This window comes from Manis javanica, chromosome 1 (assembly GCF_040802235.1).
Source record: "Manis javanica isolate MJ-LG chromosome 1, MJ_LKY, whole genome shotgun sequence".
NCBI lineage: Eukaryota > Metazoa > Chordata > Mammalia > Pholidota > Manidae > Manis > Manis javanica.
Window position 1 is genome coordinate 194497131 of NC_133156.1, and position 25793 is coordinate 194522923.

The 25793-nt window shown below is 32.7% G+C and overlaps 2 protein-coding genes across 3 annotated transcripts in view; one reads left to right on the forward strand and one right to left on the reverse strand.

Annotated features, from left to right (window-relative positions):
• Positions 1–25793, forward strand: part of FANCL (FA complementation group L) — a 171234-nt gene that overhangs the window by 130510 nt on the left and 14931 nt on the right. The window lies entirely within an intron of this gene.
• The window catches only part of VRK2 (VRK serine/threonine kinase 2), a 99698-nt gene that overhangs the window by 54930 nt on the left and 18975 nt on the right, over positions 1–25793 (reverse strand). For both annotated transcript variants that reach the window (XM_037020445.2, XM_037020447.2), the window contains exons 3-7: positions 20034–20083; positions 19198–19267; positions 17386–17473; positions 15661–15766; positions 14388–14480 (exon numbers count right to left, since the gene is read on the reverse strand). In XM_037020445.2, coding sequence (XP_036876340.2) covers positions 14388–14480; positions 15661–15766; positions 17386–17473; positions 19198–19267; positions 20034–20083 — 407 coding nt within the window. The remainder of the gene's footprint in view (positions 1–14387; positions 14481–15660; positions 15767–17385; positions 17474–19197; positions 19268–20033; positions 20084–25793) is intronic.

Sequence of the window (25793 nt, forward strand, 5' to 3'; positions counted from 1 at the left end):
CATTATGTAGTAGACATACAACACTACTCTGGAGATAATGAAATAGAGAGGTATGTTAACAGGTCTAAATTTTATATTTGTCCAACAAAGGAAATGCTACTTCTAAATGATAACAATATTATGTGCACACACCATGCAAAATTCTTACAAACATATTCACACTATGTCTTATAAGTAACTGTAATTGATAAATGACTTATGTTAGAATTCCCTCTAGCAAACAGTACACGAGCATTTTTAATGAGGCTTATGGCCCTACCCTATGCATATCCTAGGGAATCTGAAAGTAAGTATTTTGCTACCAGATACAGGTCAGATGCTATAATTTCTGTCTCCAGATCATTACATTTTTTCTAGATTTAAACTTTTTAACTTCCTTAGTTATGTAACAATAGGCAAGATGCTTTGGAAAAATTATAAGAAACATTACATTCTGCACTGAGTGTTAAGTACTTGGAAAACACGTTTTCAGAGAATCACAGAATTTTAGAGCTAGAGGAACTTTTGAGATCACTTAGTCAAAGTCCCGCATTTTATAGACTTGAAAGCTCAAAGTCCATACAGGTTCATTCAGTTGCTGAAAGCTCAGCTCTACTCAATGTCAGAGCCAGGTCTGGAACCTTGTCTGCTGACTTACAGTCCAGCCCAACTCTCAGTAGTCAAACTAGGTATCTTTAAAAATCACAAGTTTTCTAACTCATACTTTTCACTTCAGATATTGACATGAAGAACTGTTCTTCTCCACATATGAGGGGACTTCCTCTTTAACTCAGCAAGCAGCTTTGGAACAGAAACTCATGGAGCACAAATAGGGTCAAAGAGCTCAAATATCAAGTACTCTGGGCACTAAGTGAGATGATTGGTATTGCATCAAGACAGGCCCTCACCTCCTGAGAAATCGAAGTATTTCTTGAAGGGTTATTACAGAAGGAACACTAACCTAGGTGCTGCGAGGAATACAAAAGAAGGAAGAGAGGTATACCTACCTATAAGCCTCCAAGAGTTCATTCTAGCTCAGAACATAAGTCAGCACAAGACCAGTAAGACGTGAGTACTCATGTTTAATACACACATCTGAAGCTAAAGGAAGTCAGGAAAGACTTCATGTAAAAGCAGAGATACAAACGGGTGTGTATAAAAACAATGTGCTTCTTATCAACAAAGGGGTACCTCTCATATGTGAAGAGAGCATCTGTGTCATTGAAATAAAAAGCCAAAAGGAGGTGTACAAATTCTGATTTTAGTTAAATTGTTTCAACTTTCTTTCCTAGTGACATTGGGAGATACAGCCAAATGGGTGATACTCAATGGCAAAAAAAAAACAAAAACCACTCAGTATCATTTCTAGTAATACCATTGTAAAGTAACAAAAACAGAAAGAAAAATTCATTTTCTAAATACTGCATCAGCACCCATACGACTAATGTTCCAGTAATCAATTGTACACCACCATATTATATCCCAAAGTCAGTGAGGTTTCAAACAAAAGTTGGAAAACTTAAGTTAGGTACTTGAAGAAGATAATATTTGTCTACTTAGCACAGTCACATTAATTTAAAAACATTTTATTTAAATACTGTAACAATGCCTAGTACACAATAAATGTTCAAAATATCAGTTGAGATTGACTTATGTTGTCTCTCCTGAAGATGCACCTCTTCTTTAAGTAGATATTTCTTAATATAACTTTAATTTTTAATGCAAAGAATTTCTTAAACCAAATCAGCACACTTGATTTTTTTACTCTTCTTTTGAATATAATATTACCATGGAAACACTTTCTTTGGTCTTTTACCTAAAATAGGATTTTTGAAAAAATCTTATTAAAATGAAGATAATGTAAAGAAAAACATAAGAAATCCCAGATTTTAACATTTAAGTAACATTTTTCCACAGATAAAGTTGAAATTTTCTTTTCTTTCAAACAAAAATGTTGATGACAAAAAAAGAAGGGAAATAGTGTACACTTTGAGAGTTTTCAAAACTCCAAATTCAAAATATATCAGATGAGTTATCAAGAAATGGCCAAAATGCAATGAAGATATGGGGAAAAGATGAGAAGAATCTAAATAATCTATAATGAGCTATTTGCACTCTCAATGAGGCTGTCTGATTTTTAAGGAAAAACTTTGTTTGATCCCAGCATGAACAGTATTTATGGAACTGTTTCAAATAAAATGAAAATGCCCCAGAATATCAACTGTGGCCCCAACTGGCTCTTCAGGACCTACTTTGACTATTATCCCTATCAAGACCCTTTCTATTCCAGCCTAACCAAGGTGGCTTCTATTCTTCCCCAATACCACTTAGTCTCTATTTCTCAGTTTTACCTCAGTCCTTACAACTCTACTGCTTTAACAAAAGCTGTACAGATGTCAACTTTTCTTGCCTTTCAGTCTTGCCAAATCATTCAACAATGTCTTCCCTCTCTAATCTTCAAACTTCTTTTTCCACTCATTTTTTCTCTTCAATAAAGAGCTTATTTCTAAAGTTCCTTTCTCCATATTTTTATTCAAAACATACATGATGGAAGAACTAATATTTAAAACTATAATCCAAGAAAATGCTCTGGAAGTAAAAGGCCTAACATATATCAAAAGGGCCTAGCAGACATCTAGGAAAACTGATACATGATGATCTACTCTAAAAAGCATCCTGGTAAAATTACTGGACATTATTAATAAAGAAAAAAATCCTAAAAATAGCAAAGCAGAAAGGGAAAATAACATGAACTCAAAGAGAATTAACATGGAAGCAGACTTCTTAAAAGCAACATGCAAAACAAGGCAACAATCAGTATTTTCAAGAAATTCAAGGAAAGTAAGTGTGAACTAAGTGTTTAAAATCCATCCAAGCTATCCTTCAAGCATCAATGCTATTGAAAAAGTTTTGCACATGTAAGGGAATGCTGTGCCCAAGAGCACTTCTTGAATAATCTCTACTAGGAGATCAGTTCATCCAAACAATAAAGTGGGTTACTTTAGCAGAAAGGACAAAAAGGTGAGCATTTACTCAGATAATTATACCTAAGACTAAAACAAGGCTGGGGGAAGTGAAGAATATACAAATAATGTATGTTCTGACAAGTCAAGTAGTGCAACTAAAAACTGAGACAGACAGTGGTAAGGGAAAAAAAAGTAAATTAAGTTCAGTGACAGTTGATAAGTAGTAGGTGGAGGTAAAAAAAATACCACAAAAGACTACCATGGTAATAGGAAAAGATTAAATATGGGAAAAGTGGGCAAAAGCATCTTTAACACATATCAAGAGGTGAAGAAAAATATTTTTAGAATTTTTAATGTCTGGATCTTGGTGATGGTTACCTAAGTGGATACTGTCGCTCTGGGAAAAGGTGTTTCCCTGCTCCAGGCACGTTCACTATGAATTCGCTCAGAACAAATTAAGACAACAGAAAGTTGGAGTTTAAAAGGGAATCAAACCAAGTTTATTCTCATGGCAGTCACCCAGCTGTGTATAAGCAGCAAAGACAGCCTCCGTCTCAGGCTCTCCTGGCCCTGGTGCTCTCACTCTTGCTCCCCAGCATGGGGCTCTAGCAGCAGGGCTGTGCAGCTTCCTCCTCCTGCTTCCTGTCTCCATGTCCTAAGCTCTTCAGCTTCTCTGCTCCCACCACTCTCTCAGCTCTCCTTCCCCACCCCTAGCACAGGGAGGAACTCTGTGGTGACTCAAGGACACCCAACCAATTACTCTAGGCGTTTGCCTGTTTCCTCCCCACCCTCCCCTGGGCTGGTACTTCTATGACTGACGTTCACTCCTGGTGGCTCTTCCACCAGTTAACAGTTTAAATACATTTACGATGAGTGACATTAGAATCAGGTGAGGTAAGAATCCTGGCCATAAAATTTCCATGTTCTATACACATACACAAGTCAAAATTCATACATATGTCAAAATTCATCGAGCTGTACACTAAAATTTGTGCATTTTATTGGATGTACCCACGTAAAAATTCCAAGAATTGTTAAAAAAAAATTAAAGGTATAAATACCAAGGTAATCACAACAGAAATAAAAACTTTCATAAACAGTCTCCCCACCCCACAAAACAAAACCCTTCAAGAATATAAGATCAAAGAAAACACATATCACAGCAAATATAAATAATGCATATTTACCATGGAGCACAGCAAAGATTTTTATAAAACAGAAACTACAAGCAAATCAGAACTGAGTCAAAGGAGACAGACAGAAATGTACTACTAATAGAAAACTTTTAAATACCACTTGAGAAACAATGAGTTATAAGAAATATATATTTGGTCATTCAGATGGCCAAATATGTGTTTCTCAGATATATTTGGTCTTAACAGTTCTTGAAAATGCTTCAGAGCCATAAAGGTCAAATGGTGTCCTATTATGTTAATAGAGTAGCTTTTGGATGCCTCCCAAGGGTAGAGGCTTGGTTGCCAGGGAGACCAACCTAATGGCTGGAGGGTGGAAACTCCCAACCCCTGAGAGAGGAGAGGGCACAAAGAGGAGTTGGAGGTTGAATCAGCCAAAGGCCAATGACTTAGTCAATCATGACTACGCAATGAAGCCCTCACAAAAACCCAAGAGAAGGGCATTTTGCTCTCGTCTGCATCCTGCTTCTCCATCAGAAAAAGCTTAAACACTTGGGGAACCAGAATGCTTCCATGTGCCAGTGAGCCAGGCCCCAAATTCCACGAGAAGTTCATTTAGGACCTTGCCCTGTGTATCCATCTGACTATTAACTTGTACCCTTCATTAAACTGGTAAACATAAGTGCTTTCTAGAGTTCTCTAAACTACTATACCACATTAAATGAACCTAAGGGGAAGCTGTTGGAATCTCCAATCTGTAACCTTTCGATAAGAAGCACAGGTTGCCTGGGGCTTATTATTGGTGTCTGGAATGGGGGCTGGAGGGCAGTCTTGTAGGACTGAGCCCTTAACCTGGGAATTTGATGCTGTCTCTGGGCTAGTGTCAGAACTGAGTCAAATTCTCAGATGCCCTGCTGCTGTTTAAGAATTGCTTCATGTTAAGTGTGGGAAAACCCCCTCCCACAAATACACATTGGAATTGGGCCCAGTGCCCTGAAAGGACCACTTTTGGTACAAAACAGATCAAGAGGACAAAAAGTAAGTAATAAGTAAAAATAGAGATGATATAAATAATATAGTCAATAAGGTAGATCTTTTGGACAGTTTTTAAATTTCACATTATGAAAGTAGAGACTACCTTTTCTCAAGTAAACATGAAGGACTAATAAAAAGTAACCATTTTTTAAGTCATAATAAAATTTCTAAGAGTAAAATTATTATAACAATAACCTGACCATCTTGTCACAAATCTAGACATTAATGACAAACATTTTTTTAAAAGGTCTTCTGCATGAAAATTAAAAGACCTTCTATTGCATGACTTTCTGTTGCAGGATAAATATCTATTTTCTAAAAAATAAAGATAATAAAAACACTACGTATAAAAATCTGTGATGTACGATATAAAGCAGTGACCAGAGGAAAAAACATCTCAAAACACTTAAGTATGTAAAAATATGAAAAATTAAGATAAAATAAATAGATCCTAAATTGAAAAAGATAAAAAGCGTAAAGTTAAAAGGGCACAAGAAAAGACATAAAGGCAAAATCAGAAGTTAATGAGACAGAAGAGAAAAAAATTTAACTCATTAATAAATTTTAAAAATCCAAGTGTGTTGAAAAATTAACAAAAATGAACAAACTTTAGCCATTTCATCAACACAGAAAAAAGGGTGAAAGAATAAAATAAAAAATAACTAGAAGGGAACAACCATTAAAGTAGAAGAAATTTAAAAGTCCTAAGAGTCCGTAGTGCATACTACCAAATAAATATGAAAAACTAGACAAAAATGGGTAACTACTAAAATTGAACCAATTAGAGATAAAAGGCTGAAATTTCCACAGGGAAAAAAAGGGAGTTACAAGAAACTTCATCACAGTAAAGCAGCAGAACCAGATGGTTTATGTTAAAAAACCAAACAGTTCCAATATGATAAATAGTTATGGAACACAGGAAATGAAGTAAAACTTCCAAATTCTTTTTATGAAGCAAGTAGAATGTTGATAACTTAAATCTGATAAAAATAGTACAAAAACAGAAAATTATAAACAAATACCACTTATAAATACCAATATGAAAATACAACATAAAATACTAGTGAACAAACTTCAACCACTATATTAAATAATATACCATAAGAAAGTGGTATCTATTCCTGGAAAGTAAGGTCAGTTTAATATTAGAAGCACAACAATACATTATGCCATGTTAATAGATTTGAGAAAAACATGATTATTTCCATACATGCTGAATATGCCTTTGACAAAATTCAATATCCATTCAATAAAAAAAAATCCATTTATGAGTATAGAAATTAATGGTTTTTTACTTATTGCAACCATAAAAACACACATACATTCATGTGCACATATTCACACATACATTAACACATTTGTAGATGCATTTTAGTTCTAAAGCCAGTGTCACAGTTAATGAGATAATATTTAAGGCATGTCCACTAAGATGAGGTAAAGGCAAAGATGATCACTCCCCTCACTGCTGATCACTATAGGCAGTGATGTAGTAGGCAATGCAATTATACAAACAAATCAGAAATATAAGAACTGAGAAAGATGGAAAACTATCAATTTGCATATATGATAGTTTCCTAAGAAGATCCTAGAGAATCATTACTAAAATTACCTCAAATTCAGTAAATTAACAGAATATATAATGAATGCATGAAAACCATACACACAAATAACTTTGATATATACAAACAATAACCACTTAGAAGACAAAATGGTAGAGTAAAACTGTACTGACAATCACTCAAAAAATGGTTTAATATTTAGGTGTCAGCATAATAACAAGAAATGTGCAAAACTAATAAGAGGAAAAATTTTAAATACCCCATAAAATAGAGATGTACAACGATGAAATACAAAAACATTCCTTGTTGTTGAACAGAACATCTATACAACATAAAGAAGTCAGGTCTTCCTCAAGTAAAAAATGTAACAAAATTCAAATGAAAATGCCAACAAGTATTTTTTAAACAAAGCTAGACAGAATATAGAAAAATGAGAATAGCTAGAATAATACTGGAAAAGAAAAGCTGCAAGGCACTACCAGCCTTACCAGATATTAAAATACATTACAAAGCCTCTAAAATTAATACACTAATATGGCAATGAAGCATAGATAAACCAGAAAGATTCAAAAGAAAGTACAGACTACCAAATAAATTTAGCAAATGATAAGGGTGGCATCTTCTATCATCCAAGTAAATTTTTTTTTTTAATAAACAGTGTTGGAAAAACTGAAAAACCATTTAGAAAAACATTAAATTGGGCCCATATTTCTTCTTATGTAAAAGAGTAAACTCTAAATGAATAAGAGATTTAAATGTACCAAGTGAAACCACACATTAAAATTTGTATGAAATCAGTCTGTAGAATCAGGTTATTAACCATGACTCAATATCCATAGTAAACAAAAGACAGTCAAATTTGATGACATTAAAAATTTTAAAATCACCTTCTACATGGCAATAAAAAACATCACAAGTATAATCAAAGGACAAAAGGCAAACAGAAAATTCTGCAAAATATGTAACAGCTTCATATCTAAAGAACTCTTCAAACTTGAGGAAACAAAAACCAAAAAAAAAAAAAGAGAGAGAGAAAAATGGTCAAAAGACAGGAGAAGACAAATGCATAATAAAAAAAAACTTTAAAACTGACCCCGTTTGCTTTTGGCAATGAGGGAATACAATGGCTGGATTTACACTACACTGCATGTGGGAAACTGGATAAAAGATACAAATGTTTTTGGAAATTTAACAGGCAGCACAAGGCTAAGATACTTGAGAAAATCAATAATGACTAGGTGAGCCCCACAAATGTCCCAGCTTTCTGCCTGATGATGATTCCAAACGCAGGAACTGTAGGGAAATCCTAACTGCAGTACAGCAATCGCACTGAGGAGACAGTGACTGAGTTCAGAGAGGTTCCAAAAGAACTTGACCAGAGGTGTTCAGAAGAGCTCCAGAAAAAAATAAGTCCAGAAAAATCTGTAAACGGATCTCATGTCTTATCTGCAATGTAAAATGTGGAGCAAAGGAACAATGGGGAGGAGGGAGAAGAACAATTCCCAAGTTTCACACAGAATTGGGAGATGTTTAAGGTCTGAGCAACCAGAGTAGTAAGTCCTCACATGAAATTCAGTAGAAATCACACAACTTCATAGCCTAGAAGTAGGAATAAACTGTCCATAGAGTCTAGGCTACTGTAGACCAATCTTATCAAAGTTTAAAAATAAGCTTCAAAATGAATGTACTGTCTCCAAGAGACTTAACTTGTACAGACAAAATAGATTAAAATAAAAGGATGGAAAAGACATACAATACAAGCACTAGTCAAAAGAAAAGTGGTATGATTATACTAATACTGGACAATGTTGATATAGGAGTAAGAAATATTACTAGAAATAAAATTCCTATTTACAGTAATAAAGGAGAGAATTTATGAGAACACATAAAAATCCCACACATGTGAACTAATCACAGAATTCCAATATATGTGAAACAAAACCTGACAGGAATAACAAGATAAATCCATAATTATAATTAGAGGTTTCCCTACTATGTTCAGTAGGGATGCAGAAAATTTCAACAACTCAACCAACTGGACCTAACAGATATTAAACACTCTGCCCTAAACAGACAACAGAATACACATTGTATTCCAGGGCTCATGAACCATTTGGCAAGTTAATCCATATGTTCAAGCAATAAATAATTTTCAGTAAACAAAAGAATTAAAATCACATAGAATAGTCTTCTAACTACAACAGATTTAAATAAAGATTTAACACCAGAGAGAAATTTGAAGACCTCCAAATATTTGGAATTTAAATAACATACTTCCAAATAACTCTAGGATCAAAGAGCAAATCACAATGGAAATCAGAAAGTACTGTAACAGAAATGGAATAGGAAGAAATAAAAATGAGTGTTAAAAAGGTCATTCTTTTCCCAGTGAATAAACTTGGCTGCTAGTCAAAAACATTCAACATTAAGATACCAATTTATTCAAATTAATCTATAGTTCAACAAAATATCAATCAAAATCCTAGCAAGTGTTTTGGTATAAAATGACAAATTGAGTCTCAAATATTGTATATGGAATTGTAAAGCAGTTAGACTAGCCAAAATAATTTTGAAAAGAAGAACAAAGTTGGAAGACTCACACTAATTTCGAGACTATGAAGATACAATTATCGAGACAGCGTGATATTGACTGTATGATTAGAACAGAGAGAATCCAGAAATAGACTCATTCATAGATGGTCAACTCATCTTGACAAAGAAGCCAAAGCAGTTCACTGGGGAAAAGACACTTCACTCACTGCTGGGACAACTGCACATATGTATACAAAGAAAGAAGAACCTTGCACGAATTACAAATATTAACTTGAAATTGACCAGTAATCTCAATGTAAGAGCTCTACAGAACTTTCTACAGAACTTATGAGAAAACATTTTGTGATCCTGACTTAGAAGAGAAGCAGCACAAATCGTAAGAGGAAAAAAAAATCATAAATTGGACTTTATCATAATCGAAAATATCTGCTTTTTGGAAAATACAGGTAAGAGAATGAAAAAATAAGCTACAGATGCAGAAAACATGTGCAAAGAAATATCTGACAAAGGGTTCCCTTCTTTAAAACATTAAGCTTTTCTTAAAAAAGAGAAAACAATTTCAAAATGGGCACAATCAAATCACCAAAAAAGATAAATGAGTAGCAAAAAACACACAAAGATGCTCGATATCACTATTCATTAGAAATAACTGATGCAAACTAAAACTACTAAGTACGACCACACACCCACTATAATAGCTAATTTTAAAAACTAATGAAGCCAAGTGGTGACAAGATGTAGAACAACTGGAATTATCACACATTTCTGGCTGGAATATATAACATTACAACCACTGAAGTCTGACTGTTTCTTTTAAGGATAAACATACACTTACATATGATCCAGAAATTCTACTCCTAGTTAATTACCCTGAAGAAGTTAAAACATATACCTATATAAAAACTGTATGTGAGTGCTTATAGCAACTGTACTCATAATTGTGAAAAACTGGAAACACAAATACCATCAAGGGGTAAACAGATAAAGAAACTGGTTTTCAATGGAATATTACCTATTAAAGAGGAATGAATTACAGCACAGATATATCTCAAAACATTATGCTAAGTGAAGAAAGCCAGACACAAAGAGTACATGACATTCCTAAAAATGCAGAAAATATACAAGAAGAAATCATCGCCAGGGCCGGGGGTGAGAGAAGGGCACTGACTATAGAGGGGAATGAGAGCACTTCTGAGGACAGAAATGCTCTGCATCTTGACTGCAGTGCTGGTTATATGATATACATGTGTCAAAACACATCAAACTGTACATCTGAAAGGGTGAATTTTGCTGTTTGTAAATTATACTTCAGTAAGCCTAACCTTAGAAAGTATGCAGTCTTTTAAAGGCTTTTAATATATATTGCCAAATTGCCCTTCCATTAACTTAATTTCTTCTCCTACTCCCATTTAATTTACATTCCCACTGGCATTCTACAAGTGCCTGCACCCTCATCAGCTTCAATATCATCAAATTATTACTTTAGACTTTTCCAACTTGACAAGTTCTTTAAAAACTTTGCCTTACTGTTTTGATCTGTGTATCTCTTACTATTTAGTAATGGTGAATTTTTCTTCATCCATTTCTTGGACAAATTTTTTCTGTTCTGTTCATTACTTTCATCATTGTTTAAATAAGTACATGGTATTTTTCTTATTAAGTTTTTAGAGCCAAATATACTCAAATATTGGTCAAAAATATATTTCCCATATGTCTTTCATTTTTTGTTTCTAATATATTTTGCTTTTAATACTTTAAAATTTTAAATTTCTCAATATTTTCTAAGATTTTTTTCTTCTATATTTTTATGAATTTCTTCATGTAGAGTTCAGGTAAATATTCAACTATTTTTTTTCTAACTTTCTATACACAATTTTTGCTATCTTATAAAATGGCTACTAGCCACATGTGGTTACTTAAATTAAAATTTAAAAATTAAGCTTTTCCTCCATACTTTCTTTTGTTTTATGGCTTCAAGTATTATGTAAATCTTTAGTCCACCTTTAATTTTTGGTGTAAGATAAGAATCCAATTTCATCTTTTTGCATGTAGCTGTCTAGTTTTTCCACGACCATTTATTGAGGAGACTATCCTTTCACCCATGGTATATTCTTGGCAGCCTTGTCAAAGATTATTTGATCACAGATGCACAGGTTTATTTCTGGGCTCTCTATTCTACTCCATTGGTCTGTAACTGTTTCTATGCCAACAGTAAGTTTTATTTACTATAGCACTGTAGTATAGTTTGAAATCAGTAAGTGTGATGCCTCTAGCTTTGTTCTTCTTTCTCAAGACTGCTTTCACTATTCAGGGTCTTTTGTGTTTCCAAGAAAATTTTAGAATTGTTTTTTTCTCTTTATTTGAAGAATACCACTGGAATTTTGATAGGGATCCATTGGTTGACTGCTTGGGTAGTATGGACATTTTAATAATATTAACTCTTCCAATCCATGAACATGGGTTTTGACAATGATTTTATGCAATTGATACCAAAAGCACAGGCAACAAAACCAAAAATAAACAAGCAGAGCTACATCAAACTAAAAAGACTCCACATAGCAAGGGAACCATAAACAAAATGAAAAAGCAATGGGAGAATATAAATGGGAGAAAATCAATGGGAGAATATATTTTAAAACATATATCTGATAAAGAGTTAACATATAAAATATATAAGAACTCATACAATTCACTAGCAAAAAAACCAAATAACCCTATTAAAAATTAGGTAGAGAACCTGAATAGACATTTTTCTAAAGAAGACATAACATGTCCAAAAGGTATATGAAAGGTATGCAATATCAACTAGTCATCAGGGAAGTGAAAATCAAAACCACAATTAGATATCACCTCACATGTTAGGATTGTTATTCTAAAAAAGGCAGGAGGTAAGTGCTGGTGAGGGTACAGAGAAAAAGAAATTCTTGTCCACTATTGGTGGGAATGTAAATTGGTACAGTAATTATGGAAAGCAGCATGGAGATTTCTCAAAAAAATTAAAAATAATAATACCGTATGACCCAGCAATCAATTCTGGGAATACATATCCAAGGTAAAAGAAATAATTATCTTGAAAAGATTTCTGTACTACCATGTTACTACAGCACTATTCACAATTGCCAAGAAACATAAATAACCTTAGGGTCCACTGATGGATGAATGGATAAAGAAAAGGTAGTGTATGTATATGGCATGGGATATTACTCAGCCATAAAAAAGAAAAGAAATATGTAATTTAAAACAACATGGATGAACCTAGAGGATGTTATGCTAAGCAACATTATGTTTATTAACCAAACAGAAAGATAAATACTGTATGATCTCACTTATATGTGACATATAAAAAAAAGTGAAACATAAAATCATGGAGAACAGTGGTTGTCAGGAGCTAACAGGGTGGAGGAAATGGGGAGATATCGATCAAAGGATACAAACTTAGAAGATAAGTTCTGGAGATTTAATGTACAGCATGGTGACAATAGTTAATGCTACATATTTCACATTTGCTAGAATTATAAATCTTACACAATCTCACTGTAAAGCAAAACAAAGGGTAACTATATGAGGCAATGAATGTGTTAACTTGATTATGGTAATCACTCACAATGTATGTCTACTAAATCATCACATTGTACACCTTAAAAAAATAATACACAGCCTAAATCTATGCAATTTTTTTTTGGTCAATCATACCTCAATAGAACTAGGGGAAAAAAGCACACTGAAATTAAAAATTAATAATTAATTAAAAGTTAAATTAACAATTCAGTTCCTCAGTCACACTAGCCACATTTTTTAAAGACTCTTTTAGAGCAGTTTCAGATTTTGGTAAATTTAGAGCAATTTAGGTAAAAATGAATGGAAAGTTCAGTGAGTACTCATACACCCATTGCCCCTCATCCCCAGTACAACCTCCCCCACTATCACAGCAAAGTATTACACCATACACCACAGTATTACATCTATTACAAGGGATAAACCTACATTGATAGATCATTATCACCAAAAGTCAATAGTTCACATTAGGGTTCACTTTTGGTACTGAACATTCTACGGGTTTTGACAAATGCATAATGACAGGTACCCACCATTGTAGTACCATAGAGAAGAGTTTTACTTCCCTAAAAATACTCTGTGCTCCACTCATCATCCCTCTGTCCCCTCTAACCCTTGGTAATCACTGGTCTTTTAGTGTTTCCAGAGTTTTGCCTTTCCCAAAATGTTATATAGTTGGAATTATACAGATTTTCATTTAGTAAGGTTCCTTCATGTCTCTTCATGTTTCACCTGACTACTCATTTCTTTTTAATACTGAGTAACATTGCATTGTTTGGATGTACTACAGTTTATTTATCCATACCTTTTAAAGGACATCTTGGTTGTTTCAAGTTTTGACAATTGTGAATAGAGCTGCTATAAACATCTCTGTGTAGGTTTTTGTGTGGGTATAAGTTTTCAGCTCCTTTGGATAAATACCAAGGAGTGTAATTGCCAGATCATATGTTAAGAATATGTTTGTTTTGTAAGAACTAGATCATATGTTAAGAGTATGTTTGGTTTTGTAAGAAACCGCCAAACTATCTTTCATAGTGACCGTACCATTTTGCATTCTCACCAGCAATGAATGAGGGTTCCTGTTGTTCTCACCAGTATCTGTTGGTGTACAATCCACATTTCAAGAGCTCACTAGCCACATGTGGCTAATGGTTACCATACTGGGCAGTAACATACAGAATGTTCCCATTATCACAGAAAGTTCTATTGTAAATGTTGCTGTGTTTAAAACTTAATTGTTGATGCAATGGAACAGGAGCAAATATGACAGCTTTTAAGGTTTTTTCTCTGTATAAGTCCATCCCCTCTCACATTGGATTTTGATGTTGTTTTGTTGATACTCAGAAATTCAGATTCCTGCTTGGACACTTCTTAACTATATGCCCCTTAGCACATTACTTAACCTCTCTGAGTCTCAGTTTCCTCATCCTAATTACTAATTAGTTTAGTGCATTAAATTAGATAAGCAAGGTAAGATAAATTTACAACGTTCATCACATTAAGTCCTCATTTGTAAACTCTTTTAAGTTAGGAACTTATTTTTTGAATGTCACAGTATCATATTTTGAGGACCTTCACTGAAAGAAAAAACTTAATGCTATATTTACCTGATCTGGATTTCTGTAACCCAAAAGTAGATTTGCTGCCTTTATATCACCATGAACATACTCATTTTCATGTATAAATTCCAGTACATCCAACTGTGGAAAGAAATATATAAGGTTATTCTCATGTCTATTTAGAACTAATAATGAACTTGAACATTTTGAATATAGAACATGCATTTTTTTTCATATTAACAATGACAAAGTGTATCTTGCATGCTATTATGTATTCATCTGTTCTAAAATTTCACATGTACTGGTCACTAATCCTAGGAAAATGTTTAATGAAATGACCCTCAAATATCAAGTATTTTCACTGAACCTCCAATGGAAGGAAACCAAGATTCAACAACACCTATCCTTATGCTTCTGACAGCCTGTTGGCCAAATCACACTGTACATAAAGGAAAAACACAATATAATCAGAGGTCTAAAATAAAATCATGAAGCTCACTCAGCAATTCCCCACTCAAGCAATTATTATAAATCAAGTTTGGGGGACCCCAGAACCAAACATGAACACAGAGAAAGGCATTTTTCCTCTGTATAATAATAGAAAACACCTTACCTTCATCTTTGAAGCCCGTGAGCCTTGCACGTTACCTATACCTAGTGCCCAATAAAGATTTGCTGGCTGGCTAAATGGATGAATGAGAAAATTAATGAGTTTTACTTGCCACATCCCAACATGGCATGAGTAGTTTCATTCCATTTAAAATGGAAAAAATAAAATGGACCTTAGGCAAACCAAATACAAACAAGATAAGACAAATATGTGTTATGAACAAAATAGCATGGGTGCTATTAAGATTTCATTGCTTCTTATTTGGCAAAGTATATATTATTCATTGCCACACTAATTACTGCCATCAGCCCAAATGCATAATGAAAACTTTATAGAACCCCTCGTGTTTAGCATGAAAAAATAATACACTTTGCCATAGTTTGTATTATTATAAATATAACTGACAAAAAAGGTTATTCTTATAGCAATTTAAACTTGTTCTGATATGTAAAACAAAGCTGTGAGGAAAAAAATATTACACTGTAGAACCAATGCCTAATTGAGTTTGTAGTGCCAAACACAGCACATTCTGTCACTTACAGAGCCCATTCTTATCAATTTTACCAAAATACCCTCTACTCTCAATAACTGACATTTCTAGGGCAAAAATCCTTCATTCTTTAATAATTCCACAAAGGGCAATGATTTGTATACTGTAACAAGTAAATTAATTTGAAAATGAAGCATGTGAAATAAGTCATTCCTTCTTACCATTCGGATACCTAGCTGCAGGACAGTTGACTTTTTAAAAGTACCATTCTGGTCTGAGATCTTCTGCAAATCTTTTCCTAGTCTTTCCATTACCATAAATCTGTAACTATAAGAAGGAGACGTAAAAAAGAGATCTTAAGATAGCAATACTTGAAACTGTCTATTTATTAATTTGAAACAAGGAAAAATACCCCCAACCTAACAACAAAGAATGATGAAATCTGAAACATTAGAAAATGAATGTACATTAATAATCTTCCTGGTTTTTTGTGGGATTTTTTTCAGAAAGATACTACTCAGTGTTTACTTTTCAGTTAGTTTTCTAGCAGAAGAGAATGCCGAGCTGTACAACTCACACAATAGTCTTTCTAAATTAAATAGTCCTGAATTTAATTCATTTAAATCATTACCTTCTTGCCATAGAACATTATTTGTCCATACAGAAAAATGTTACTTATATTTGTTTCTTGACCTTACACATTATATTTATTTTGTCTACATATTTATAAACATGCCATTTTTAATATACTTCTTCCTTTACTGTTGGGTACCTCTGCCCCTCTTATTCTCTTCACTTAAGTCCCCATATTAGCCCCTAATTCTGTATCTATGTATGTGTACACACATGAACACAGACATATAAGAATTTTTGTCCTTCTTTAAAAAAAATGTGATATTATATGCACCTTTCTGCATCATACTTTTTTCAATAGTATCTCACTGAAATCCTTCCAAGTCAACTGGGACAGCTGTAACTGATTTCTGTAGTAGGTTGCATATTACAGGATATGGATGTACCATGATTTACGCAGCCTTTCAATCCCCTACTGGCCAGCCCTTCACCTGTTTCAAGATTTATTTGCTCATTTTTATTTTCTTTATAGCATTTGAAAGACCATTTGAGCAAAGCACTGACCTATTTCCTCACCTAGAGAAACAAATAACATCATCCTAAAGGGCTAATGAAAGGACAAAAGCAGTATTTAACAAATGACAGAATTTTTCCTTTTTTTAAATCACTATTATTTATATGTGATGATTAGCCATATATGGTCATTTAAAAAATATTTATACAAATTCTCTGTTGTGCCTCTCCTTAAAAGATGGATAGATCTTAATTCTTATCTCTTCAGTATAGGATAGACTTAATGACTTGCTTCTAGAAAAACAACATAGTAGAAATGATGGGATATCACTTCTAAGATTAGATTTTAAAAACACTGTGACTTTCTTCTTGGATGTGTGTTCATGTGTGTGTGTGCGTATGTTGCTCTCTCTTTCAATTATCTGCCGTAGAAGAAGCAAGCTGCCACATGTTTATGTTACCTGATAACGTAAGCTTATGGAGAGACTTAGATAGTGAGGAAGTGAGGCCTGCCAACAATCACATGAGGAATGTAGAAGCAGATCTTCCTAGGCCTGCCAATACTGCTTAAGGGACCTTGAAAGCAGATCCTTCCCTAGGCAAGCCCTGAGCTGACTACATACTCATGAGAAGTCCCACCATCCAGGTAAGCCAGTTATAGATAAATGACCCATGAAAACTAAGATAATATTAGTTTATTGTTATAACCACCAGGTTTTGGGTAATTTGTTATATGGCAGCAGATAACTAATACATCACATAAAATAGTAATTCTTACATGCTAGTTAAATTTTTAAATATAACATTTTAAATATAAAATAGTAATAGGATAATATCTGATTATAAAAATCCCCTCTTACCTTCTTCCCTTGAATTCAGTAAGACCAGATCCATAAAACAGTGGAATTCCTAAATAATCAAGTTGTTTGACTTCTATCCATTTTTTGACTGCAGAGACAAATTTAGCAGGGAAAAAGATACACAGGTTTTAGAAATATTTCTTACTTTTTTAAAAAATTAAAGTATCACTGATATACAATTTTATGATGGTTTCAGATACACAACACAGTGGTTTAGCATTCACCCATATTATCAAGTCTTCACCCCCTCCATTGCGGTTACTGTCTGTCAACATAGCAAAATGTTATAGACTCATTAATTGTATTCTCCATGCTGCACTACCAACCCCATGACCTGTCTATATTGTGACTGTGAATTATAGTGCCCCTTAATCCCCCCTCCCTCCCCACCTACCCTTCCCAACCTGTCACCTTTGATAACCACTAATGTCTATTGCTGAAATATTTCTTACTTTTCATAGAGATAATACATATACCTAACCTAAATACAAATTAGACTTTTCAAGAGAATTTTTTAAAAAATCAAATATATATCTACCTAATGCCTTAAAATCCTATTACTATATAGATCTATGTATACATAAAATTCTATCACTATAAGTAATACAATTCTATCACCATAATTAATACAAAAACATACAGAACTTTTAAACTAAATCAATTATACCAAAAGTAGCCAGTCATAAAATGCCCTGGTCTCATATATACAAATGTTTCTATTTTTTCATGAAAAAATTCATTCTTATATGCTACTTAAATTTTTAAATATAATATAGGTTAACTACCAACAATAACTAGAAAAATGGCTTTTCTTCCCTATGAAAAATCTAAAGCCATGGTAGTCAAGAAAATGAACCTGGGCAGAAAACTCATCTTACTGTGAAATTGTTAGGCAGAAATTATTTTGATTAAATTTAGTTAAAAAAAATAAAATCCACTTAAACAATCAGGTAGATTACTTAATTTTTCACTTTTCTACCATATATGTTTACAGTTTAAGATTGCTCTCCTGATAAACAATCAAGTTTAATGGATTCTATTCGTCACCCTGATATAGTTTAAGCAGTTAGTAAAGACTACAGTCTTAATGTTTAGAAGGTTTTATTAAGGAAAATGAAGTTAATTGAAGCTAGACTCATCGTTCTTTTTCCTAAACGTAATGCAAAGACCTTCAATATATAGTTACTACTGACACCAACCTCCTTAAAACTTTACTTAATCCACGTATATCACAGTATTTATAAAATGTTTTTATTCTTTTTCAGCTTGACTGATAATCATTTCACATTCAAATTCTCTAACTGGTATTAGCAGTTCTAACACATCTGCTATCCAGCTCCAATTAACTTACTGAAATTCAAGTGTCTCACACTTTTAACTTATTTTCAAAATCATCTTAATGTTTTATCATTTCTATACACTTTACCCTAATCCATTCTATGATCATTCCTTTCATTTATATATCTACTGCCCATTTTAATGTCTTTTCCTTAAATCCTTCCTATTCAAATAATTTTTTGTGCAAAGAACAATTTCATTGTATCTTTTACACTTAGAGAACTCGATAACTTAGATCGACAACCCAATATTTGGTCCAAAGTAGTAGAAACAACTTTGCCATGAAACATATAACCCATTATATATATATAATACCAGGATTTGTACAGCTTTATTTTTATACATTATGTTTATACTATTGTACAGTAAAATTCCTAATTTAAAAGAGTTTTCAATAAAGCCAGAAAAAAGACAAAAATAATAAGCTCACATTAGCAAGCATATATATGGAAGTAGTTTGCTAATTTTACTTACTACAGTTTCTTTTTGCAACTCTTTGATAAAACTTAAGTTCTGAAAATAACGGGCCATTTTCTTGATATTCCTATAAAAGAATTATTAATTTTATTAGAAAAATATAAATTAATCTTAAAGGTGGAATTGATATTTCAATGGTGAGAATGTATATACATATGTAATATATAATAGTACTTAAATCATTTATTATAAAACAAAGGCATCAGATTTCTACTAAATACCTCTAGATATTTTTAGATAAAATATAACTCTAATATCACTAGATATTTAGAAAAACACTAAACTCAAAGAATCTCATTTTAAAATTTAACATACTGTAGTGCTATCTCCATGCAGTCTTACTCATGAAAGTAGTCTTCTTATGGAAAGAACTTCAGGAAAGCACTGAGAATTGCATATACACACATACACAGACACTCAATGTGCACCAACATGTACATCAGGGGAGATACACTGCAACTATTCTGGTGGTTCATTCATAAATGATACCTTTACTGAGTGTCTACTGTATTTCATTCATTGTACTAGACACAGGAGATACAAACAAAAATAAACACATCCCTGCCTTTAAGGGCCTTACCACCTAGAATAGAGAGAAGATAAATAGGGAAGGGAGAAGACAGATAGTAGTAAGATACAAGGATGATAAATGTCAGTACAGAAGAACAAAATTCTCCAGTCTTTACATTTTAATAATGTGAAAATACATCATTACATTAGGTTTATTGATAAGTAAAATTATGAAAATTAAGCCGAGAAACATTTTGCAAAAATAAAGTAGAAAAGAAAAGTGTCAAATATATGTGAAGTACAAATTTAAGAGCATTACTTACCACTTTTATTACATGTCTTGCATCTTTTTCTGGTTTATTCATGGGGAAAGCTGCAGAACAGAACACAGTGGGGAAAAAAAGAATAGTTGTTCCCAATTACTAAATGCCTACTGTATCCCAGACACTGTGCTAGGCACTTAACATATATTAATTTTTCATATTCTCCCCCAAACCTCTTTTGATAGGTATGGTTTCCATTTTACACAAGATCCTATTAAGGGTTGACAAGTTGAATAATTTGGTCACTAAGTAGTAGTAGATTGGGGATTGAAACTCAAATCTGTGTGACACCATAGCCTACCCTCTTATCATAAACAATTGTTCAAAAATTCAAACATGGAAACCAAAGATGATATTAATCACATAGTTTGAAATGTAGGGAAAAATATTTTCTATATTTATTGTATTAAACCCAGCAAATGATATATAGTAAAATCCACTGATATAATTTTACTAAATTAAAATCTATGATAACTCATAAATGAAAACTGATTATAAGTGGAAAGCTCAAAACAATTTCTACTTGGCAAAATCCTAAAATAAATCAAATCAGTCTTCTAAGAATCATATTCTGAGTCTACTAATCAATTATTTCTAAATTAAAGAATACATATCTCATAAGATCATTTCATTATCTTACTTCATTTTATTATTTACCATTTGCACTTTAGATTTGGTAATTCAACTTCTGAAAATTCCACTGCACAAATTTTTAGATCAAATCAAATCTTCCACCTACATTATCTAAATTATTAAAAGATTACTCTTTTAAACTTTGATCAGAGAATGTGCATATTTATTTGTACTGTGAAGTCTAGAATTGTCATTCATCTATTCACTCTCCATCCATTTATTCCTTCCTTCATTCAACTAATATTTATTTATTAAGAAGGCACTGTGTTGACTTTTAGTTTGGATGATGTTTAAAGGAATATTAAAGGAAAAAAGGTGGAACTAGTTCTGACTATGTTTGAAATGACTATGACTGAATGATGTCACATAAGAGATTGAGAACAAGAAAAATTCTTCAGGTATATTTTCAGTATCTATCAAAACACTGCCCTCTTAATACTACTCCTAATATTTTTCCTTTTCTTTCTTCTCACTCTATCAACTTTTCTCTATTAATTCACATGACAGATGTAAAAAATATAACACTAATTACTAAGTGTATAAATTCTACTTTCAGTTGAGGCAATCTGTGCACAATTTTCTTAACCATTTTCTAAAATCTTTGATGTCAGCAATGCAATTAGCCAGTTGAAGAAATTACTTCAATTTTAGCTGACATTAGATACAAATTATGAATCCGGACCTCTTTAGGTAACAAAGAAACTAAACTTATTTATGTCAAATAAAGTTATTTTTTCATCTTTATTCCTGTAAAGTCACTCCATTTTCACCCATGCCATAGTCCCAGGGGAACTGCAAGATGAGTGGATTATCCATATCTAAGGAAGAAAAAAACTTAAGAAAGTATATACAGAAGAAGGTGTCCAGTCCTTATAGAGAAGAAGGGGTGAGCAAAGCTTTTCTTCCACCCTATAGCAAACTATTTTTACTAGTATGGTGCCCAAGGTTGGGGCAAAATACCCCCACCCTAACCCTTGGTCCAGTTAGTATAGTACTGCCTCTAGGCGATGGATGGTCTTTGCATCCTGAAGTAGACATTGGCAGAAACTTCCTACTTCTTATCTAAAAGCAAGTGGCCCCAGCAGCAAACAAATTTTTAAGTCCAATAGAACGTAAGAAGCAAAAAAGCACAAAAGGAAATTGGGAATTTCAATTAGATAAATAACTTATTTATGTTGCTGCTGGGAAAAAAATATCCAGCTAGCCCAATCTCCTGCTCCCTGCTGACTGCAATGAGTACATCCCAACCACTTTATAATCTGAATCTTTGTTTCATATCATTTCACACAAACATAATCATGTGTTAACATATTTGTGAAATACACCACCCTTGTCATCTGATAGCTACACAATATTCTCTACACACTTCTAAATCAGATTATATTGGAGGCTCTAAATCCAAAACCAATTGACTAGAAAGCTCCTGCAGATGAATGTTGAATAAATAAATTGTCCTAGTTACTACGGAGGTCTATTTACAGTAATCAATCAGTTAATTAATGAAACAAATATTTTCTACTGTAAGCCAAGCCACATTCTAGCTAGTTAAGTTAAATGATGACAGAAAATAGACATGGTATCTGCTTTTATAGTCCAGTAGAGGCATCAGACATTAATCAAATACTCATACGCAAGTGTGAAACTGTAATTATAATAAATGTTAAAGGGACAGTTAGATAGTACTAAGAGAATGAATAATTTAATCTATATGAAAGAGAATGAACAAGAGTAGTAGAGAGGTGGTGACAGGCCAGATGTCAATCTAGTTAATAATTTCTGTATAATGAAAGGTTTTAAAAGCTTTAAGTGTAGCTAGAGGATAGGAAACACATATTTAGATTTGCATTCTGAACAGATCACAACTGCAGTATAGAGAACAGACTGAAGGAGAAACAGAGTAGACACTGACATATCAGTACATACTTAATTATGATCAGAGAACAGAGGACTATAGCCTGGACTAGAGTATCAATGGTAAAAAAAAAAAGAGAAATGAGCAGATTCCAGAGATTTCAGAAAGTGAAACCGATAGTACTTTATGATAGAAGGAAAGGGATCTAGTTTGGTTGGTTACAGCTGATTCATGTATCAGGGGTTAAAAAGAATGATCAACAACAGACAGTGATACTGTTGAAAGTATAGTAGTTTCGTTATCTTCATTTAAATTTCTGAGGCCTAATGACCTGATATAGAATACACTGTGTACACTTATGATATCTGCCTTCCTAGCATTTATTTTCTATTCATTGGGAACTCATATGATTTTTCCTTTGAGGAATCAAACTTCCTATTGGCCATGTGGATCTTGTACAGCTGCCTATCACAGTGTACCTTCCCTTTCCTCCCAGAGTTGGGCACATGACCAAGTCTGGCTAATTGGAACAGACAAGCCCACTAGCCACAGTAACCAGTTCAGAAAGGGAAAAATGTTCCAACGAGATAAAAAAAAAGTCTTCCCTCAGATTTGATGCTAAAATGTTAAGTAACATAAGATGGATCATAATCTGTAAGGATACCAAAACCCTAGAAATAGCAGTGGTCACTATCCTCAGCTAAATGTGAAGTCTGAATATCGAACAGTGAGGAAAGTATGGTAAAGGCAGGGAGACAGTAAAAGCCTTAGTGAGACTGCTTAAACCCCAGATCTATCCATACCTGAGGCCAGAAAAGCTCTGTACTATCAGTCACAAAAGTTAATAAACCCCTTTTTGCTTTAACTTCTGATACCTGCAACCAAAGACTTACATAGAATGCAACTGGAAAAACTAAAATAAACAGTGATAAAGAACGTCAACAGACCAGAACACTTATCGCACAGATTAACTATCTGCTTAAAAGACACAAGCAGAAGTATCAATAACGTATTCAGTTGTTTGCTCCTTGCAAACAACTGAATAAATCGGTTGTCATCAAAAAGCATCAGAAATCTAAAAGATAATGACTACGGGAATATATTAGAACTCAGAAAGAAAATCTGGGAGTAAGTTTGAATTTGGAATAGTCAAATACTGTAAACTACACATACAGATCTTCAATAGAATGTTCAAAAAATTGTATTATAGTATGGAATACACTGAAGTAAAGAAAATAAATGAAATGCAAATACTGTAGCAATATTGATACACCTGAGACATAATATTGCATGAAAGAAATCATGAAAAACAGAATGCATACTTAGGATTTTATTTATATGAATTTTAAAACCCACTTAAAATTGTATTTGTTTAGGGATGCATACATACATGTTATAATTATAATGAAAAATAAAATTAAAACCATTATCTAGAAAGTGCTGTTACTACTACAAGGGAGGGAAGAGATGTTGGAGCTTCTAGTTATGTTATGATACATGCTTGACCTGGATGGGGATTGTGAGTGTTTTGTTATAAGTTATACTTATTTGATAAATTAAATGTTAATGTTGTACGTACTTTTCTAAATATTTATATAATATATATGTAAAACCAATATTTAAAATCTAATGAATAGACAAAATGGTAGATTAGAGAAAACTAGAAAGAAAACTTGTGAGCCAGATTAAATAATCCAGAATTCAGTGACCAGAGATAAAGAGACATAAAATATGAAGAAGACATTATGAAATACCAAGGGAACATGTGACTGAAAAACAATTTTCTAACAAAAATTCCAAAACTATAGAATAGAGAGAATGGAGGACAGGTACTTTTGAATAAATAATGTCTGATAACTTTCTAACATCAATAAAAGTTATGAACCCTCATATTTAAGATCACAACAAAATATTTAGTTCCCAGCAAAATAATAAGTCTGTACTTCAGCTAAGTGTAGTCAAACTGTAGAATATTAAAGACAAAGTTCTAATAAGCAACATGATAGAAAGGAAACTATTACACTACATGCAAAAAATGACTACAGACTTTTCAATAGCAAGGGAACAAGAAAACAATTGAATAATACCTTCAAATGCTGAGCGAAAGCAATTATCAATCTAGAATAATATGCACTGAAAACTGACAGAAATAATGTATGGGCCAGAATATGTGACTAGAGTTAAAAAGTATTACAATGCCCATGTATTTATCCAGAAGAGATACTGATTAGCTTCACAGTTTGGTGAATCAAGACAGTATGCTAAGTTTACAGATAACCAATAAAATAATAGAAATAAAATTAATAACTTCAAAACCAGCATAAAAAAAGTTTAAACTAAATAAACACTTTTAATAAAGACAAGAAAGGAATAGTTTACAAATAGAAAAGATAATAAATACAATAGAAAATATGATAAAAGTAACAAATTAAAATATCTGAGCACATCAAGTTTTAGCCACACCTTTTCACATTTTAATCTCCCTGAAAACTAAATGCATCTAATAACTGAAGGCATCATACAGATGCTATTGACCACAAAGCAATTTGACAGTTGTCACTGCCTGTACAGTTATAGACTCAAGTCCCACATGTCTGTTTGTCTTCACTGAAAATGAGCCACGTACATTCTGATAGTTTCACATGTTATGTTTGTCATTTCCAATGGTTTGTACAATACAGAAAAAGTAACTAATTAACCAGTTCCAAAAAGAGGAGTAGGGCATAAATTTAATGTTAGTGAAAAAAATGTTCATGAAGATATGACTGCAAAAACTGAAAGTTCTATGAGTTCCAGATATAAGATTTTTTTAGGTACAGTATCATAGTCTAATGGGTAGTATTAGGTATTTAGAAAGAAGCAGGTCTTACATAAACACAAAAGGCATGATTCATGAGGAAGATAATTACAAACTTTTAAGCATCTAATGGAGACTCAACATCTGTATATAAAATAATGATGTATTTTATAATCAGTGACATCTTAGATTTGAAAAAATATACCAGTAATAATAAATTTGAGTAGACTTAATTCACCAGCTAAGGAAAGAAACTGTAAGACTGTATTAAAAAAATAATAAATGCATAATAATACTTATGAAACACAACTAAAATTTAGTGGTGCAGAGAAATAAAAAGATAAAAAATTAACTGATTATTTCACTTGTTTTTGTTAAGAAAGATTTCATATTGCATTATTTTTACAATAAAAAAGCTTCTATTGAAAAAGTAAATAAGTGATAACCCTAAAGTAGCTTTAAAAAGGCTGACATATAG